We start from the raw sequence: 17,891 nt of genomic DNA on the forward strand, positions 1-17,891 counted from the left end.
TCAGCTACAGGCACACTGCCCAAAAGTAGACAGAGTCTGATACCTTCAGTGCATTAATCTGGCCTCACTGTCAGGATTCTGCCAGTTGCCTTTTGATTGGCTGTCTGTACATCTGCTTTGGTGTATCATTTTGTACTGGCTCTGATACAGCCATACTGTCATACCTAGCAGTCTTGTGATTGGTCCTTTTGTGTGTTAGTGAAATTTATTTTCCTGCAGTAATAGGCGGTTCTTGACCATGTGAGTTGGCATTAAATGACATTAAATTTATGAGTTTAAAATATGGGAAATTGTTTTTGGAAATTCACTAGTGATTCGTGATTATGAAGCTACAGAAAATTCAGTCAGACATTCTTGTGAATGTCATCACCAGTTTGAATACAAAAAGTAGGTTCCTAAGAAAGATTTGTTCAGGAAACACCTGAACAAAAAATATACAAAGCAAAAAATATATAAAGTTAGAGTCAGTGCTTGAATGTGAAAAATAATTAAACATTAAAACAGCCACCTAAATATGAATTTCTTAACGTATACTGGTGACATATTGAGCTGTCAGTCAAGACCTGAAAAGACTCCATAAATAAAAACATTTATTTTTCATGAAGTCTATTTGTCTTGTTCCTCTGAGGTAGTTTAGGAAACATTACATTATATTTATGCCAATGTAAATTTTGATTTACACTGGGGCTGTGCCATGTTGTATCGTTCGCAATAACATCGTCATAATTTTAAAACGATTTAAAATATTCAATATCATGATATCGTGATATTCTACCATGTTTACCTACACTCACAGAAAAAAGGTATGGTAGAGGTACAATATTGATCAGTAAATGTACAAACTGTGTAAATGTACCTTTAAAGGTACAACATTGTTTAAAATTGCCCTTAAGGTACATTACATTCTCTTCTACAGAAGGAGAGATAAATGTTAGAATAATTTAATTATAGAACTGTGTCATATAAAAAAACATAATATAAAACCTGGAAATTGTTTTTTTTAGGCTCAGTGAAGTATGGTGGAAAGTGGCTCTGAATTATTGAAAATACATTTACATACATACATACAATAAATAGAACCATTTAATACTTTTAAAATCTATTACATATATTTAAAATAATTCATATTAATTTATATATTTTTTGTTGCAACAGTGTGTTCTTGAAATAAATAAAAGTTTTTTTTTTACTGTTTTGTCATATAGGCAAGCATATTGTTATTGTGAAAATACACTAAAATATCATTATATTATTTTAGGGCCATATTGCCCACCCCTAATTTAGACGCACTCATTTACAAATATCTAGATTTCTGACTGTGAAATACAGTGGGTATAAGATATATATTCTATTCCAATATATTCTATATATTCTATCTGTTTTTATTAACAGTGTATTCACAACATAGGACAAAGTTCATTATTTGAAGATGGTAGGTAACATTTATTCTGATATGACACATTTGCTTTTAATGTTGAGAAAACAGCATTAATATATCCATCTATATATCCATCCATTCTTATTACTGTGTAACATTCAGCAACGGATTTGCTAATAACATCAGCAACAGGAATGTTAATTCAGCAAATCTAAATCATAGCAATAAGACCATGTAAATAGTGAGCTTTTACATGTTTGTAACGAATATATGTTAGGTATTATTCAGTAACAGCATGAAACCCTGTGCAAAATGTGTAGTTTTGAGGTTTAATGAACAGAAGGACTTCATTTTACAGTCTTAGTCTTTAAACATATATATTTTTTATTTTTGTTCTCATTACTATTTAATTCACCTTTGTTTAAAAAAACATAAATATCAGGGCTGAGCAATAGGGAGAGTCAGAGTGTTTAAAATAAATTCCAAACCAAACAGGTATCAGCTCTGAAAGAAAATTAAACAAATACATTTTTCACATTCATTGATTTCATCTGTGCAGTGTTGATGGTAAAGTGTCCTTGGGTGTCTAGAAAAAAAAAAAAAAAAATATATATATATATATATATATATATGTAATACTCTCAGGAAACCATCAAGGAATCAATAGTACACAGAGACAAACAATCAAAGGTCAAATTGAGAAACAGTAAAATACTGTGATTACGAGAAATTAAACTAAGAATAAACTCTTTCCAGTAAACTCCCTAAATGATTAGATAAATAATATGTATAGTATTATAATATATTATTTTAATAATTGTGTATATACAATTATTAATACAATTATTATTATTATTATTATTATTATTATTATACTACTACTACTAGTAGTAGTAGTAGTATTAGTATTAGTATTATTATTATTTGTACTGTGTTGTTGTTTTAGTTATCTTTAGTGCTCTTTGGTTCAAACCATATATTGGACCTATATTCTATGAATTATATAAATTAGTTAATGAATTACATAAAGACATAACCCAATAAACCACTACTCATATTTAAAAGTGAGAGAAGAAAGTATAAAGGTAAATACTAGAATTAATACTATTATATAATATGTAAATGCAACTATGTGTGTTTAATAATGTGTCACTGGATGGAGAAGAGGCTTGAGTGTGTCCACACAATGTCCTAGGGTTCATGGTGTATTGAACTCTACTGAGCAGTATGTGTACGTGTGTGTGTGTGAGTGTGTGTTTGTGGGGTGGGGAGGGGTAGTCTGTGGGTTTTAAATCAGTGTTGGTAATGTATTCTTCTTTGTTCAGAAACCAGCAGGATGCAGGTGAATGTGCTGTGGCTCTCTGCTGCTCTCCTGTCTTCACCACTTCTCACACTATGTGACCCATTGTGAGTATATTTTTACCTTTTTTTAGGTTTGTATTTGACCCCCCATGTTAGTCATGGCCAGTACTACCCAGTCAATATGTCTCTCCCAGGTAGAGTGAGAATCTTTGAAACAATGCAGTGTAACTTAATTATAGTTACTACGAAATGTGTGTGAATATGACTAAAGACTATATGTATGCACACAGATGTGTAATATGTTGCAGAACATATCTGCACAGGCTGCAGAAGGGGACAGTGGAAAAAAAAAACTTTACTAGTATATGGCCTGGTTTACAGTGAATAATGTGAAAATAGACACTGCTATATGTGTTTTAAAATGCATGTGAAAATGTTCCAAGAAGAATGATTTCAGGATGGTCTGCATTCATGAGTATTGTGGCCTCCAGAAAGCAGCTGTGGAGGATAGGCACCAGCAAGCATGAGCTTCACCACATTTCAAACCAAACGCATACAGCATCATTGTAAATCACTTATCAAGAATGATAGAGGCATGAACATCACCCCAATTGCACACTTAATACTAACTATAACTACGGTAGTGTTTTAGTATGTAGTGTAGTTACAAGTTTACAAGCTGAGTATACTAAAAAACCCATAATACATATTCGAACCAGTCGATTTATGATTATGGTAATGATGGACCCCTACTGTCCCACAATCAAACAGGGAATGGAAACAGAGAAGCTACTGACAGATAGAAAATGTTGTCTTTGTGCCAAACTCTACACCCTACATAGTGCACTAAATCAATGGAGGGATGTGAAGATTATATTGCATATAAATGGTTTTATTATCTGACATACAGTGCACTGTTTTAGTGCAGAAACCATAATTTTATCACCCACACTGTGCACTATGCAGTGTGGAGGGAGATATTTGAATTGAAATGAAGGACAATGTTTAATCCGCAGCTTGCATTTTCATAGCAACAGTTTGATTTGTCCTGTTAGGAGTGGTGTAGTGCAAACCGGATTCCAAAAAAGTTGGGACACTAAACAAATTGTGAATAAAAACTGAATGCAATGATGTGGAGATGGCAAATGTCAATATTTTATTCGTAATAGAACATAGATGACAGATCAAAAGTTTAATCTGAGTAAATGTAACATTTTAAAGGAAAAATATGTTGATTCAAAATTTCACAGTGTCAACAAATCCCCAAAAAGTTGGGACAAGTAGCAATAAGTGGCTGAAAAAAGGAAACTGAGCATATAACGAACAGCTGGAAGACCAATTAACACTAATTAGGTCAATTGACAACATGATTGGGTATAAAAAGAGCTTCTCAGAGTGTCAGTGTCTCTTTGAAGCCAAGATGGTAAGAGGATCACCAATTCCACCATTGTTGCGCAGAAAAATAGTGCAGCAATACCAGAATTGTGTTACCCAGCATAAAATAGCAAATACTTTTAAGTTACATCATCAAAAGATTCAGAGAATCTGGAACAATTGCTGTGCGTAAGGGTCAAGGCCGTAAAACTCTAATGGATGCTTGTGATCTCCGGGCCCTTAAACGTCACTGCACCTCAAACAGGAAAGCCACTCTCAAGGAAATAACAGAATGAGCTCAGGAATACTTCCAGAAAGCATTGTCAGTGAACACAATCCACCATGCCATCTGCCGTTGGCAGCTGAAACTCTACAGTGCAAAGAGGAAGCCATTTCTAAGCAAGCTCCACAAGCTCAGACGTTTGCACTGGGCCAGGGGTCTTTTAAAATAGAGTGTGGCAAAATGGAAAACTGTTCTGTGGTCAGATGAGTCACGATTTGAAGTTCTTTATGGAACACGGGACGCCATGTCATCTGGACCAGAGAGGACAAGGATAACCCAAGTTGTTCTCAACGCTCCGTTCAGAAGCCTGCATCACTGATGGTATGGGGTTGCATGAGTGCTTGTGGCATGGGCAGCTTGCATGTCTGGAAAGGCACCATTAATGCAGAGAACTATGTTCAGGTTCTAGAACAACATATGCTCCCATCTAGACGTCATCTCTTTCAGGGAAGACCCTGCATTTTTCAACAATATAATGCCAGACCACATTCTGCAGCAGTCACAACATCATGGCAACGTAGGAGAAGGATCCGGGTACTGAAATGGCCAGCCTGCAGTCCAGATCTTTCACCTATAGAGAACATTTGGCGCATCATAAAGAGGAAGGTGCGACAAAGAAGGCCTAAGACGATTGAACAGTTAGAGGCCTGTATTAGACATGAATGGGAGAGCATTCCTATTTCTAAACTTAAGAAACTGGTCTCCTCTGTCCCCAGACGTCTGTTGAGTGTTGTAAGAAGAAGGGGGGATGCCACACAGTGGTAAAAAATGGCCTTGTCCCAACTTTTTTGGGATTTGTTGACGCCATGAAATTTTGAAAAAACATATTTTCCCTTTATTTTTCCCTTAAAATGATACACTTTCTCAGTTTAAACTTTTGTAGTGTATGTTGGTTTTTTGATCATACACCGTGATATATATGTAAATATATATTTGAAATATATATTTATATATTGTGTTTATAGCGTTGACCTTATTCAAACTCTTATAGTTACTGATATTTGACTAATGATAGCAATTAAAGTTTATAATTGGCTTAAGCGATTAAAACGTTAACAATTAGTTTGAGAATAAATAATAGTCAAGCTAAGTGAGATCTTCAGGATTTTCAGAGATTTTAATGAACAGACTGTACACACTGTAATTTCAAATAATGAAAGTATTTATTAACAAAATGAAAGAGGATATTTAATTAACATAGCATAATCTTGTAATCTCACGGCATCAACGCAGGGGAAGCTGATTCGACTTTAAAGATAAGCTAGGCACTATGACTTGTGACTAAAATGTTGCTAACTGAGGCTTGATTACGTATAAATTTATAAAGGGACTTAATTAGGCATCAGCTTCTGGAGAATGTGAGAATTTAGCTTGCTTACTCGTTTGCCGTATTCACCAAGCCGTCGCGTCCTGCTGTTTTAACCTCCGTGCTCTAGGGGTTGTTTCTCGTCCTTCCCGCATCGTGAAAGACAGGCCCGCTTGTGAAGGAGATTCCCTCCCGGTTGAGTCAGACACCCTCGGCCTCAGGCGGGGCGGCGTCGATCGAGAGTTCCCCTTTTCGGAGAATTGCAGGCATGGCTGGTCTCTCCCCGGAGTGGAGTGGCTTCTTCAGAGTGGTTGCCTCGTCGCTCGATTCTCCAGAAGTAGTGCCCTCAGAAGTCAGCTTATAACGCTAATATATCCGCTATCAACTAATCTAAATGCGTGATATCTTATTCTGGCCACGAATAAGTTTCACCTGCTTTGATCACTCGTGAGATCAAACTTTGATGGGCAATAAAACAAACACAATTAAAAGAAAAGAAGATATTCAAATCATTCGACGTATTCGTAGACTTTCTCGCACTAGCTAACTCAAGACGTCTCCTGGGAGCTTAGTGAGATTTCTTCAAAAGTCCTTTGTTCGTCGTCGTGAGGAGGAGAAAACGTCTCGCTTGGAGAGGTTGGAGCTTGAGGAGATAAAACAAAGAGAACGCGTGCAGGCGTTCAGAGCGGAAACGAAGTTAAGAGTCAGAGAGAGAGCTTAGAGAAAATGAATGTAAGAGCGGAAGTTAAGAGCGAGGGTTTCAGAGAAAGAGAGTTTAAGAACTGAGCTGAGCTTCCGCTGTTGAGCTTCTGAGCTGACGTCCTCTTTTCAAAGCCAGCGCGGTCACGCCCTATTGGGAGGTGTCCTTTCCTTGATTGGATGCGAGTCCGAGGCTCACGTGACTCGCCTCCCGAAAGAGAAAAGAGTGGGAAGGTTTGGACCAGAGATTCAAACAGAAAAGGTAGAAATTTCGCGTATCAAAATTTCCTATACATGTTAGTAACATATCACAATGAGTGTCCTGGATTATTAATATCAAACATTTACATAAGATTTTATCTTGGGTACGTCGTGTTTACGTCCCATTTACAATATTATGTTAGAAGATATTAATTCGTTTTTCTAATCAGAGACAGAAACTTCCTTTCATGATAGAAACAGTAATACACATCATTTCATTAGAAGGTGGACGTTCATCTGAGGACACAGAGAGTGACATTCATACATATTGCATAAATATACTTATTAAAATTTCATTAAGTCCATTATGTATTTAGACGGTGCGGATGAGTCAATGGGGGTTCAAACCGAGGTCACCCCTTCTAACCATCTGCTGATTCCCGTGGGAGATAACGAGAGACATTTAGGTGCCACTTCGTCATAAAACGGGATTATAACTCCCCTCTTTGTTTAATGTCCTTTTGGTCTAAGAGCATCATAAAGTGGATTTGTTATCTTTACGTTTCTGAATTGAGGAAGGGTGTCGTAGCCGGGTGTCCTGGTCCGTCTTTTGATGTAGACCTTATGTGTGTGCGTGTGTGTGGGGGGGACTGCAGGGTCTTTGCACTCCCGCGGTCTGTGGAATGTGGATTCTGTCGCAGACGAAAATCCTGGTTAGAGAGGAGAGTTCCCCCCTCAGAATCTTTCATTTCTTCATTTGATTTGATCAATACTCCACTACACTTTTGATCTGTGATCTGTGTTCTATTCTGAATAAAATATTAGATGTTGGCACCTCCACATCATTGCATTCAGTTTTTATTCACAATTTGTTTAGCGTCCCAACTTTTGTGGAATCTGGTTTGTACATTATTTTTTGTGTACTAGCCTGCTGAACTCATACTGCTAAGATTAGTATGTAGTATAAACTGTAAAATATTAGTGTGTAGCACACAATAGAGCTGCAGCCATGGATCTGAGTGCATCCTTTCAGAGTATTGTTGGCAGGGTGTAGGAGGGGCTTGTGTCAAGCTCAAAGCTTTTTTTCTAGTAAAATGAATATGGTTTAATTTTTCTCAAAAAAGATTTGACTTTTGGGACTTTAACTTTCAGAAATGTAGGCTGGTCATTCTTAGTGAGCGCCCTTGCCCCAGAATCGGAACCCAAATAATTATTTTTCATTTTGAATTATATAATAATAATAAGAATAATTATACAGCAGAATTAGCTAGAATTAACTATTATTAATGAATTATGCTCATTGACCCACCGTGGGTTCTTGATTCTGAAATTGAATCTGAACTAGAAGTTATAATTCTATACAAGAAAGGTGCACACACAAATAAACAAGGATTGGTTTTATCACACAACTGGTTTATTAATTGTAAAATAGAATAATGAATATTGATTACATATTCATATAATGAAATGGATTACAGCGATACATGAGGAAACAGGGAGATTAATATGAGGGAATTTCTCTATGATAATTACCCTAAATTCTAAAAAGACTATAATTTATCCCAACAAATATTCAGCAACGACCCTGGGCAATGAAAAAATGAGACCATGTGACCTTATGCATCCATGGAGATGGACAGGGAGCATGTCGCTGACGTGCGGTGCTTTCCGGCACGACTTCCTGGAGAATTGCAGACGCAAGCCTTGTAGGTTGCAGCCGCGGGTCTCTCCGGGGCCTTATCTCAGAAGGTCATTCTGAGGGTGCGTGTGGCAGTCTTCTTCATTGTTGCTGGTCCGGAAGCTTAGTCAGAGGTCTCCTTCATGCTCTGGGTGTGGTGTTGAATTCTTGCTGAAATAACTATAGCCCTGTGTACTATAGTTCTCTATTAGGGACAAAATTAATATAGAACTTCTGTCTATTTGGACCATGTTTGAGGGGCCCAAGACTGTTTAGGAAAGCTATGAGAATCTGACGCCTGCAGATGAGCCTGCAGCATCATTTCAAAAACCTTTAGTCTTTAGCCTTAAAAAAAGGCTAAAAGAGAAAATGCACCAAGTGTCTGGAGCCTTGAAGTGAAGAGTCGAGCAGCGGAAGGGGCAGAGAAGAGAAAGAAGAGTGTGTCGTTTGACGCCACTGGCATTTAACCAGTTTAGAAGCCTTTAATACCGATTGGATAAGATTGGAGCCTCTCTTGCACCTGATTGGCTGCTTCCTGTACCTTGGTAGTGACATCACATACAATTTATGACCCTTGATAAGACAGAGGCTTGAAGACCATCTACTTTGAATGAATCTCCAAGATTTTGAATCATACTTTTGCAATATAAAAGATTAGATGTTAACACAAAGTAATATCATTAAGACAACCATGTTCTACATAATTATTAACCAACTACACACATAGTATGTGGCTACCTTGGTTCTACATAAATTCATATAAAACAAAAATGACTTTAAACACATGTAAATGAATCCCACCCATTTTGATTGTCCAAATGGGATTAATTTCAAACAGTTGTGCACATATGTAACTTCAAATTGTTTTAAACCAATGGGAATTAAGGTTTAATTAAGGATAAACTGATCCTTAGGATTGTCTCTCTGCATTTGAGAAGTTCCATGATCCTCAGGAGTGTCACTCTAAAAGATTATTTTCTTGACCCTGTGGGTCCTTAAAAAAAGGGTCATTGGAGAGGGGTTTACGAGCCTGCTCTCTGTTATCTGAAATTCCATCTGGGTTTGTGTGGAGATGTCTCTGAAACCAGCTAAAATTTGGGTATTTAAAATCACATCTCAGAAAGTCAAATTTCTTATTAGGAATTAATACACATTCATCATATCATACTACATCCACCTGACAGCTATCTAGATATTATGTGTGTGCTAGGTGGTTAAGAACTGTTTAAAACATTGTTTTGTCTGAATGATATTGCTTTGTGTTAAAATCATTTATATTGCATCTTAATTAATGTCTCTCTAATGTAATCAGCTTGTTATCTTGAAATAGCTGAGATGTAAAGATTTTGGACATTCATTCATTAGGAAGACCAGGATTTAATCTGTTGTTCCTCTGTCATGTCAAATCTCATAAATTATATGTGATGTCCACTTCAGGTAGTGTTTCAGTCTGAAAAGACCTCCAATTAGATTCTGAACCAGGGAGGGATTCTCCAACCCTCAGTCCCTCAAGAGCAATCAGGCCTCCGAGGCGTTGGTCATCACGCTCAGTTTTAAAATGCTGGTGCTCTAGAATTTTCAAGTAAAGTAGTGCTAATAGGAATGAGAAAAGAGATGGGAGAATAATACTTCAGCAAGGACTCAGCTCAGAGGGAACAGAACAAAAGAGAAGAGAGACAGATTATAGGGAAATGGGAAAATACAGGAACAAGAGTTGGGATGAAGAAAAACAGCGGATGAACTCTGTTGCATTTCAGCAAGATGGGATAAACTATAGCTCCCTTTTAGAACTTTGGGTAGTTATCATAGAAGAATGCTCTTGTGTATTAATCTCCTTCTTCCCTCATGTATTGCTGTAGTCCATTTCATTATATTTCTGTAATCAATATTCAATATCTGATATTACTTTTAATAAACAGTTGTGTTGATGGTTATTTATTTTAGTGTGTGCACTATTCTTGTACTTTCTTACTTTCAGGGCCAAAACCCTTCAGTGGATCTATAAGCATAGTAATTAATTAATAATAATTAATTATAGCAAATACGGGTATATAATATGTAATGTCACCCAACATTAAAGACACTGCAATTTATAGGGGTTATGTGTTGTAGGGTGTGGCAGGAACTTTATTTATCTTAGCTGAAGTTTGAACCAATGAATGTAAAATGTATGATTTAGTCCAAGACTCATTTACATCTGTGAATAATTTCACACACTCATTCTGTCTCAGACACACACACACCCACCAGTGGACAGTGCTTTGGTTGGAAAATTTGAATAAATCCCAACTCAAAAATTACACTTAAGAAAAACATACTCTCTAAGACTAGCCCTTTTAAATGTGAGTATCTCGTATCACATTTCCTCCTTCTATGGACTTTTCAGGTACATCCTGTCAGCCCCCCAGATCCTGAGGGTGGGCAAACAAGAGAAAGTGTTGGTGGAGGCCCAGGACTTCAAAGAACAAAGAGAAATTCGTGTGAACATCAGAGTGATGAATTTTCCCGGTCAAAACCGAGATCTAGGCTTCACAACCGTGACGCTGACGCCTGAAAATAAATTTCTGAGTCTGGCTAATATAACAGTGAGTCCATCTCCTTTCCATAGCATTGGCGTGTTTCCACTCAGACAATCACATGACAAAATTCCTGTCTAAGACACTGAAAATACTGAACAAACAGCAACATTTGCATGCGAGTGAGTGACTCTGAAACTCTAAACTGAAGAAACAGGGAGGCCTTGCCCTTAAGCGAGGGAGCACCTGGCATTTTGTAAAGCACAAGTTCGAAAGACAACCATTTGGCAAGATGATGGTTGTCTCTTAAAGATGACTTTCACATGCTGGAAACAGGTCTGATATGTCTAAGAAGCCTTAGTTTTTCAGTCTGTAATAAAAAAATCAATGTGTCTCAGAAATCACATCTGGAGGGGTTTAGATGGCAGAGAGTCCTCCAAATTTTGAGAAACATGAACTGAGATGAGGATAACACTCTATAGCTGGGTAACACTGACCTTATTACTAAAGGGGAAAATTACTCTAAATTCAGAAGAATGCTAACTGCATGAAGGTAAACACAGACTGAAAAAGAGTGCTACAAAACTAAACAACTCGAGTAACAAATTAATTTCTATGGTAATTGAAACAGTAAATAAAAACTTACAGACAAGTTAAACCTCAGCCGTTCCATCTTAGACATGGAACTTTTTAACGTAGGAAAACCTGAAAGCACTCACTTGATTAAGGGTAAGGCCTCTCTGTTCCTCCAGGATGGAGTCCTTTGACATTTATGGCTGTGCAAGGCACCTAATCCCCAGTGTTGGAATGGCTACCAACTGCGCTTGTTCACTGCCACAGATGGGTTAAATGTAAAGGCACAATTTCTTTTGGAAAGATGATAAGATCAAGATCACAAGTGATGTATTTGTTTATGATGCTCCTTTCTCCACAGATTTCCCACCTAGAGGATGTCTTTGACTCCAACACAGAGAAAAAGCAGTATGTTTATCTGAAGGCAGAATTTGATAGATCTTATTCCATGGAGAAAATTGTCATGGTCTTCTTCGACTCTGGTTATATATTTTTACAAACAGACAAGACTATATATACGCCTGACAGTACAGGTGAGACATTTGGCTCTTCCATGCTTACTGAAACCAAAATCACAGTGTTAGACCTCTCAGGTTCTCCATCCACTGAGATGTTGGATTCCTGATGTTTTAGGACGTGTTTGGAACAGCATCATGCTGTTGATAGTGCTCTTCTCTGTGAATTTCCTCTCCAGTTCTATACCGCGTGTTTCCCTTGACCCAAGAAGCAAAGTTCTTAGTGAGTCCTGTGGTGCTGGAAATCTTGGTAAGTGTTTCTGAGCCTTAAGCTGCTTTCACACTGAACACAGAGAAGTCACCGCTCCCAAACATTTTTTTTCAGTGGAATGCGCAGTGCAGACATGGTTTTTGATGTGTTTAGTTCATCTGTAAGTGGTGCAGTAAAGGGAGTGACTAAAGAGGGAGTGAGGAGGTATTTGACACAGGCTTATTGTGTGATGTCAGTGTTTCCTAAAACCTCAGTTTACTTTCGTCCACACGAGAAGTGAAAATGACGTGTTCAATAATCTCTACCTTGGGGAGCATTTTCGAAAACCTCCCTTTTCTGTCACCTACAACGCTGTTTTTGTGTGGATGAGAGGCCAAAACGCAGACAAAAACCTCTGTCTTTAAAAATAAACTGATCTGTGGGGACATAGTTTATTAATGAATTAGTACTTTCTTTTTTTGTGGAGATTTTACATTTCCCACTCTTTTGGATGTTGGCCATCACTCGCTTCAGAGATCGCCTCCCACTCTTGCACCCAAATGGAAAGTAATGCTGACATTGTAGCACATACCATGTTCGGTGTTAAAGCAGCTTTATGCAAGCTTTCAAAAGTTTGGGCACAACAACCCCCAAACATTAGTTTTCTCTGAAGATAAAGAAAATGAATGACTGTTAATGTAAAATGCGGGCAGTGTGTATGAAATCAGAATGAAACACAGTGATCCATACCTGGCTTTTAATGAGTCTCATACTTGTAGACACCAGAAGGGATCATCATTGAAAGACAGACGTATTCTTCGGACAAATCTATGACATATAAACTGGGGAGTCCCATCAGGTTGGTGTGATAAAGCTAACATCTCACAGCCTTCACATTGTGACTGAGAGCTGACTACATTTTAGAGACCATTCTTGTGTCTATAGGTTCACACAGGATCATATATCAGCAAACTCACTTCTACAGGGCTCATTCTCTTAAAGAGGACATAGGCAAACCTCACTTTTTGTGTGCTTCTGTATTTCCATTTGGGTCTGTACTGCTCCTATAAACACTCCAAGCATGAAAAAAAACATCTGTCTGTTTTCTGTGAGACAGCTGAGTTTAGTGTCATATGGAGTCATATGCTTCTGCAACCCGTTTGGTTGGCTCGTTTTTGTATAGAACCACCCTGGCACCAACCCTCACCTGCGTAAACATGGGATGGGGGGCACGGCCATAAACAGAGTGACAGAGTCCTTAAACGGCTCATTCTAAGAGGGACTGGAACTGGCAAAAATAGAGCTGGTGAGATCTCTTTATGTCAGAGTGATTTTGTGCAAAGACCTTCATGAACATGTTTTGTATCACCCATTGACCTATTCCAACTTGTTTAAAAAGAGGTATAATGTGTCCCCTTTAATGATTATGCTCAGTGAGTTTTTCCCCAGTGTAACTTCAACCACTAACTACATAGAGCCAGAGCCATGCCATTTACCTGCACATAGCTCCACCTACTAACTCCACATCGATCAACCTACTATCTACACACATTCTCGATAACAAACTGCATAGAGCTCCACCCATTAACTGCTCAGTCCTGCCCTTTAACTACACACAGTCCCTCCCTCTAAGTACACACAGTCTCGCCCTCTAACTACACACAGTCCCTCCTTCTAACTACACACAGTCCCACCCTCTAACTACACACAGTCCCTCCCTATAACTACACACAGTCGTTCCCTGAAATAAAGATGAAAGGATTGTAAATGGTATTTGTAATTCTTTGTGTGATTGATCTTGTGCCTTGTTGTTGAAGCATGGGAACCTGGAAGATTGTAGCCAGCTTTAAGGACCGTCCTTTTAATAATTTCTCAACAGAGTTCGAAGTGAAAGAGTATGGTAAGCGATAACATAAGTCTTTAACATAAGGTCTAAACTCTAAATTGAGCTGAAAATGAGTGCATTGATCTGTTTATGTAGTAAACTGTTAAACACATAATGAGAGCTCTAACTCTACACTGCAGTGCTTCCCAGTTTTGAAGTAAAGCTGGAACCCCAGAAGCCATACTTCTACATTGAAGACAAATCCTTCACTGTTGCCATAAAGGCCAGGTAAGAGCCCACTCTGAGATTTCTGTTTTTTAAATATAAAAATTATAAGTGATCACTTTCATCAGAATATTTTCTGCCAGGACAAATTTAGAAGAACATCTCTTGTTCAGTGTGTGTCCACATTAGTGTGTGGATCTGCAGTCCAACCCACACACTGTGAAACAAGACATGGTATAAAACTGGTTTGTGTTGCATTCACTCAGAACACAGGACCGTGTTGACCTGTGGGAAAGGAGAGATGTGTCCATCTGTAAGTTTTCACTGTTTGAATTACCGCAGAATCTTATTTGTAACTCGAGTTGTTTAGTTTTTAACACTTTATGTCTGTGTTTACTTTCATGCAGTAATTCCTCAGAATTTAGAGTCAGTTCCATTTACAGCAAAAATATAACAATATTATCCACCTATGGAATAGAGCAATTCCCTGATCCCTGTTTATATTTTTCAATTTTTGGAGGGCTCCTTTATTGTCTAAAAACCTTCAAAGTCCCGTGTACCTGCCATGAGCACAGCGAGAAAGCCTAGCATATTGGAACAAGACCTTCTGCTTCATAAATACATTAGACCACTTTGCCTTTAATTGACACTGAGCCACACACTGTTCATCCCAACCTGAGCACACAGCAGTGAGGAGTGAGGAGCAGAAGCTCTGTCTTTTAGCCATTTTTGCTCTATTCTCTTTCTCCTCTCTGTTCGCATTTTCTTCGTTTTTACCCAGTGATCTTTTTTTACGGTTAATGTACATTTATGGTTTTAACATTTTGACTTTTCTGCTCTGTAGGTATTTGTTTGACCAAGTCGTCGAAGGCAGTGCTTTTGTCGTATTTGGTGTCATTCTCAAAGGGAACGGAACCAGAAAGATAAGCTTTCCGAAGTCCCTTCAAAGAGTACATGTAAGACTATAAACATACTGTTATTTGTGGTGTTTATACACAGCCATAACATTAAAACCACTTCTTTGTTTCATCACTGTCTCTCAGTTCCACTGAGCATCCAGAAGAACTTTGTTAATCTACACTTAGCCTTTAGTCTGTCTGTTGCTCTGAATACTTTGAAAGGGTAAAAGGAAACAAACAAATGAACTCTGTTCTGCTTAACAATAATGTGGTGGGGATTGAAAAATTCATAAATGACCACAACACAATTATATTAACTAAGAGTTAAAGGGATAAAATATAACTGAAAAAAAAGACGAATACATGTTTGCTGTGGGGCGACACGGTGGCACACTAGGGACCTGGAGGTTGTGGGTTCGATTCCCGCTTCGGGTGACTGTCTGTGAGGTGTTGTTGTGTTTTCCCCGTGTCCGCGTGGGTTTCCTCCGGGTGCTCCGGTTTCCTCCCACAGTCCAAAAACACGTTGGTAGTTGATTGGAGACTCAAAAGTGACCATAGGTGTGAGTGTGTGAGTGAATGTGTGAGTGTGTGTGTTGCCCTGTGAAGGGCTGGCGCCCCCTCCAGGGTGTATTCCCGCCCAATGATTCCAGGTAGGCTCTGGACCCACCGTTACCCTGAATTGGATAAGCGGTTACAGATAATGGATGGATGGATGTTTGCTGTAATGTGCACACGCAGACTGCTGAAATGTCTGGTCTGAATCTCTAGATTATCAGAGGAGAAGGAAAAGCAGAGTTCCAAAGGTCCCACATCCCTTCAGAATACAGCATAGAGGAGCTCATTGGGGAAATGATGTTTGTATCTGTCAGTGTCCTGACTGAGACTGGTAAGTAGTGTCCAGTAAGTGAATTTCACCGATGTGGGATCAATAAACTCAAAGTCTAGATAGTGACCGTGTGTGTCTCTTAATTATCAAAGTGTATCGGCTTGAGGGTGAATTCCATTTCTTATTTTACACCTCCCTTTTGTTTGTGAGTGTCCTCTTGACCCCAAGGATTTGGTTGAGCTACAGGGTGTAGTTGTTAAAATCTCCCCCTACCAAACAGTACGACCCTTCAAAAGCCTGAAACCTCATCAGAACACAAATATAAAAGAGCAGCGCTTCATTTCCAGGTCACTAGCTGTGCTCTGTAGCAGCTCTGCCAGTCTGAGTTTTGATCATCATCCGCTTTCAGAAGAGTTCTACAATCAGTTTTTATCACCCTCTGCTACTCTGAAACATTGAAAAAACTTTAAACTCAGATAACACCGGTGATTTCTGGGATTTGTTTTTGGTCAATGTGCAGTGTCTCACTGGTGATTCACAAGGCGTCATAACCCTTTGTTTGGGGTGTGTCTGAAAATACCTCTGTTTCAAGAGCCATATTGCTCCAATGCTTCACACCATCTCTCTTTTCCTACAATAATTTCCACATCCTACACAAATGGAGGGGTAGGGGTTAAGGAGTGAAATAGGATGCACCCTTTCAGTCAAATGAATAGATTTCCTTTGCACTGGTTAGTGCTACTTAGTGGCATGTATCTGTATGTTGTGTATTACAGGAAGTGAAATGGTGGAGGCGGAGAGAAGGGGGATTCAAATAGTGAAGGAACCATACACCATCCTCTTCACCAGAACTCCCAAATACTTCAAACCTGGAATGCCCTTTGATTTTTGGGTACAAAAACATGAGCATGTCTTCATCTCTTTGTCAATTCAACAGGCAGTATTCTGCCTGCCCAGTGTCTTTTTTTATAAAACGTGATTAAAGCAGGAGTTTTGATATGTACATTCTCTTAAAACTTTATTTAACGCCAAAACACAAAAGATTTCCTGTGTTGTCACTGATCCACTTGACTGATTTTTGTAAAAATAACCACATCTACAACACATCTACAATTTGACGACTGCATCCAACACCAAAAAAGTTGGGACAGAGGCAATTGTCCCACTATGTTACATCACTTTTCCTTTTAATGACACAGTTTAATCATTTAGGAACTGAGGATACCATTTGTTGCTTTCCTGCCACTGGAGTTTTTCGCCCATACATTGCCTATTCACCGATTCTCCTCTTCATGATGCACCTTAGGAGATAGAGCAGACTGCATACCAGACCTGGCATTTTCCTGCTGAAATAACCATAGACTTCCCAGGCAACGATTTTACTTTTACAAATTTTGGCCCAAATCTTTCACTTTTATTATGCATCTGTCCCAACTTTTCTGGAGGATGTTTTAAGTGTCAAATTTAATATAATGAGAACTTTCTGGAAAAGGCCACAATGGATGAATTAGTTAATCATTACCTACTAAGTGAATAAAGCTGATAATGTTTGTGTTCAGTATTCCTGTGTCCTTCAGTGCATCCCACTTTCTGATCATTTCCTATAAGGTGTATGTGACTAACCCTGATGGGACCCCTGCAGAAAAGGTGAATTTACTGGTGACCCCTGGTGACGTGGAAGGGAGAACGGACGAGAAGGGAATTGATAAGATCACAATCAACACCCAGAAAGGAATGTCCAGTCTGGATATCACTGTAAGGACTCTGGTCTATAACCTGTTGATTTTCTTCATGCATTACTACCGGGACAGTAAAATAGTATGGATTATTCTGTTACTATTTCTGATTTTCTGCTTCTGTATGTAGTTTATCTATACATAATTGAGGCATACACTGAGTGTATGCACTCTCAGAAAAAAAAGGTATGGTAGATGTACATTATTGGTCACTAAAGGTACAAACTGTGTAAATGTACCTTTAAAGTTACAACACTGTTTAAAAGTCCAGTTTTGTTCCTTAAAGGTACATTCCATTCTCTTCTCCAGAAGGAGAGATACATGTTTGTAATATTATTATGTTAACATAGTAAAAGTCCTAGAGA

General features: G+C 38.3%; 1 protein-coding gene across 1 annotated transcript in view; it reads left to right on the top strand.

The window, feature by feature from the left end:
* Nucleotides 1-2,690: 2,690 nt before the first annotated feature.
* LOC136686724 (complement C3-like) overlaps nucleotides 2,691-17,891 on the top strand; it is a 38,175-nt gene continuing 22,974 nt past the window's right edge. The window contains exons 1-11 of the mRNA XM_066660662.1: nucleotides 2,691-2,785; nucleotides 10,608-10,806; nucleotides 11,672-11,843; nucleotides 12,005-12,075; nucleotides 12,795-12,874; nucleotides 13,833-13,915; nucleotides 14,041-14,128; nucleotides 14,910-15,021; nucleotides 15,733-15,850; nucleotides 16,567-16,682; nucleotides 17,399-17,545. Coding sequence (XP_066516759.1) covers nucleotides 2,715-2,785; nucleotides 10,608-10,806; nucleotides 11,672-11,843; nucleotides 12,005-12,075; nucleotides 12,795-12,874; nucleotides 13,833-13,915; nucleotides 14,041-14,128; nucleotides 14,910-15,021; nucleotides 15,733-15,850; nucleotides 16,567-16,682; nucleotides 17,399-17,545 — 1,257 coding nt within the window. The 5' untranslated portion in view covers nucleotides 2,691-2,714. The remainder of the gene's footprint in view (nucleotides 2,786-10,607; nucleotides 10,807-11,671; nucleotides 11,844-12,004; nucleotides 12,076-12,794; nucleotides 12,875-13,832; nucleotides 13,916-14,040; nucleotides 14,129-14,909; nucleotides 15,022-15,732; nucleotides 15,851-16,566; nucleotides 16,683-17,398; nucleotides 17,546-17,891) is intronic.

The sequence above is a fragment of the Hoplias malabaricus genome, chromosome 2 (assembly GCF_029633855.1).
Source record: "Hoplias malabaricus isolate fHopMal1 chromosome 2, fHopMal1.hap1, whole genome shotgun sequence".
Taxonomy (NCBI): domain Eukaryota; kingdom Metazoa; phylum Chordata; class Actinopteri; order Characiformes; family Erythrinidae; genus Hoplias; species Hoplias malabaricus.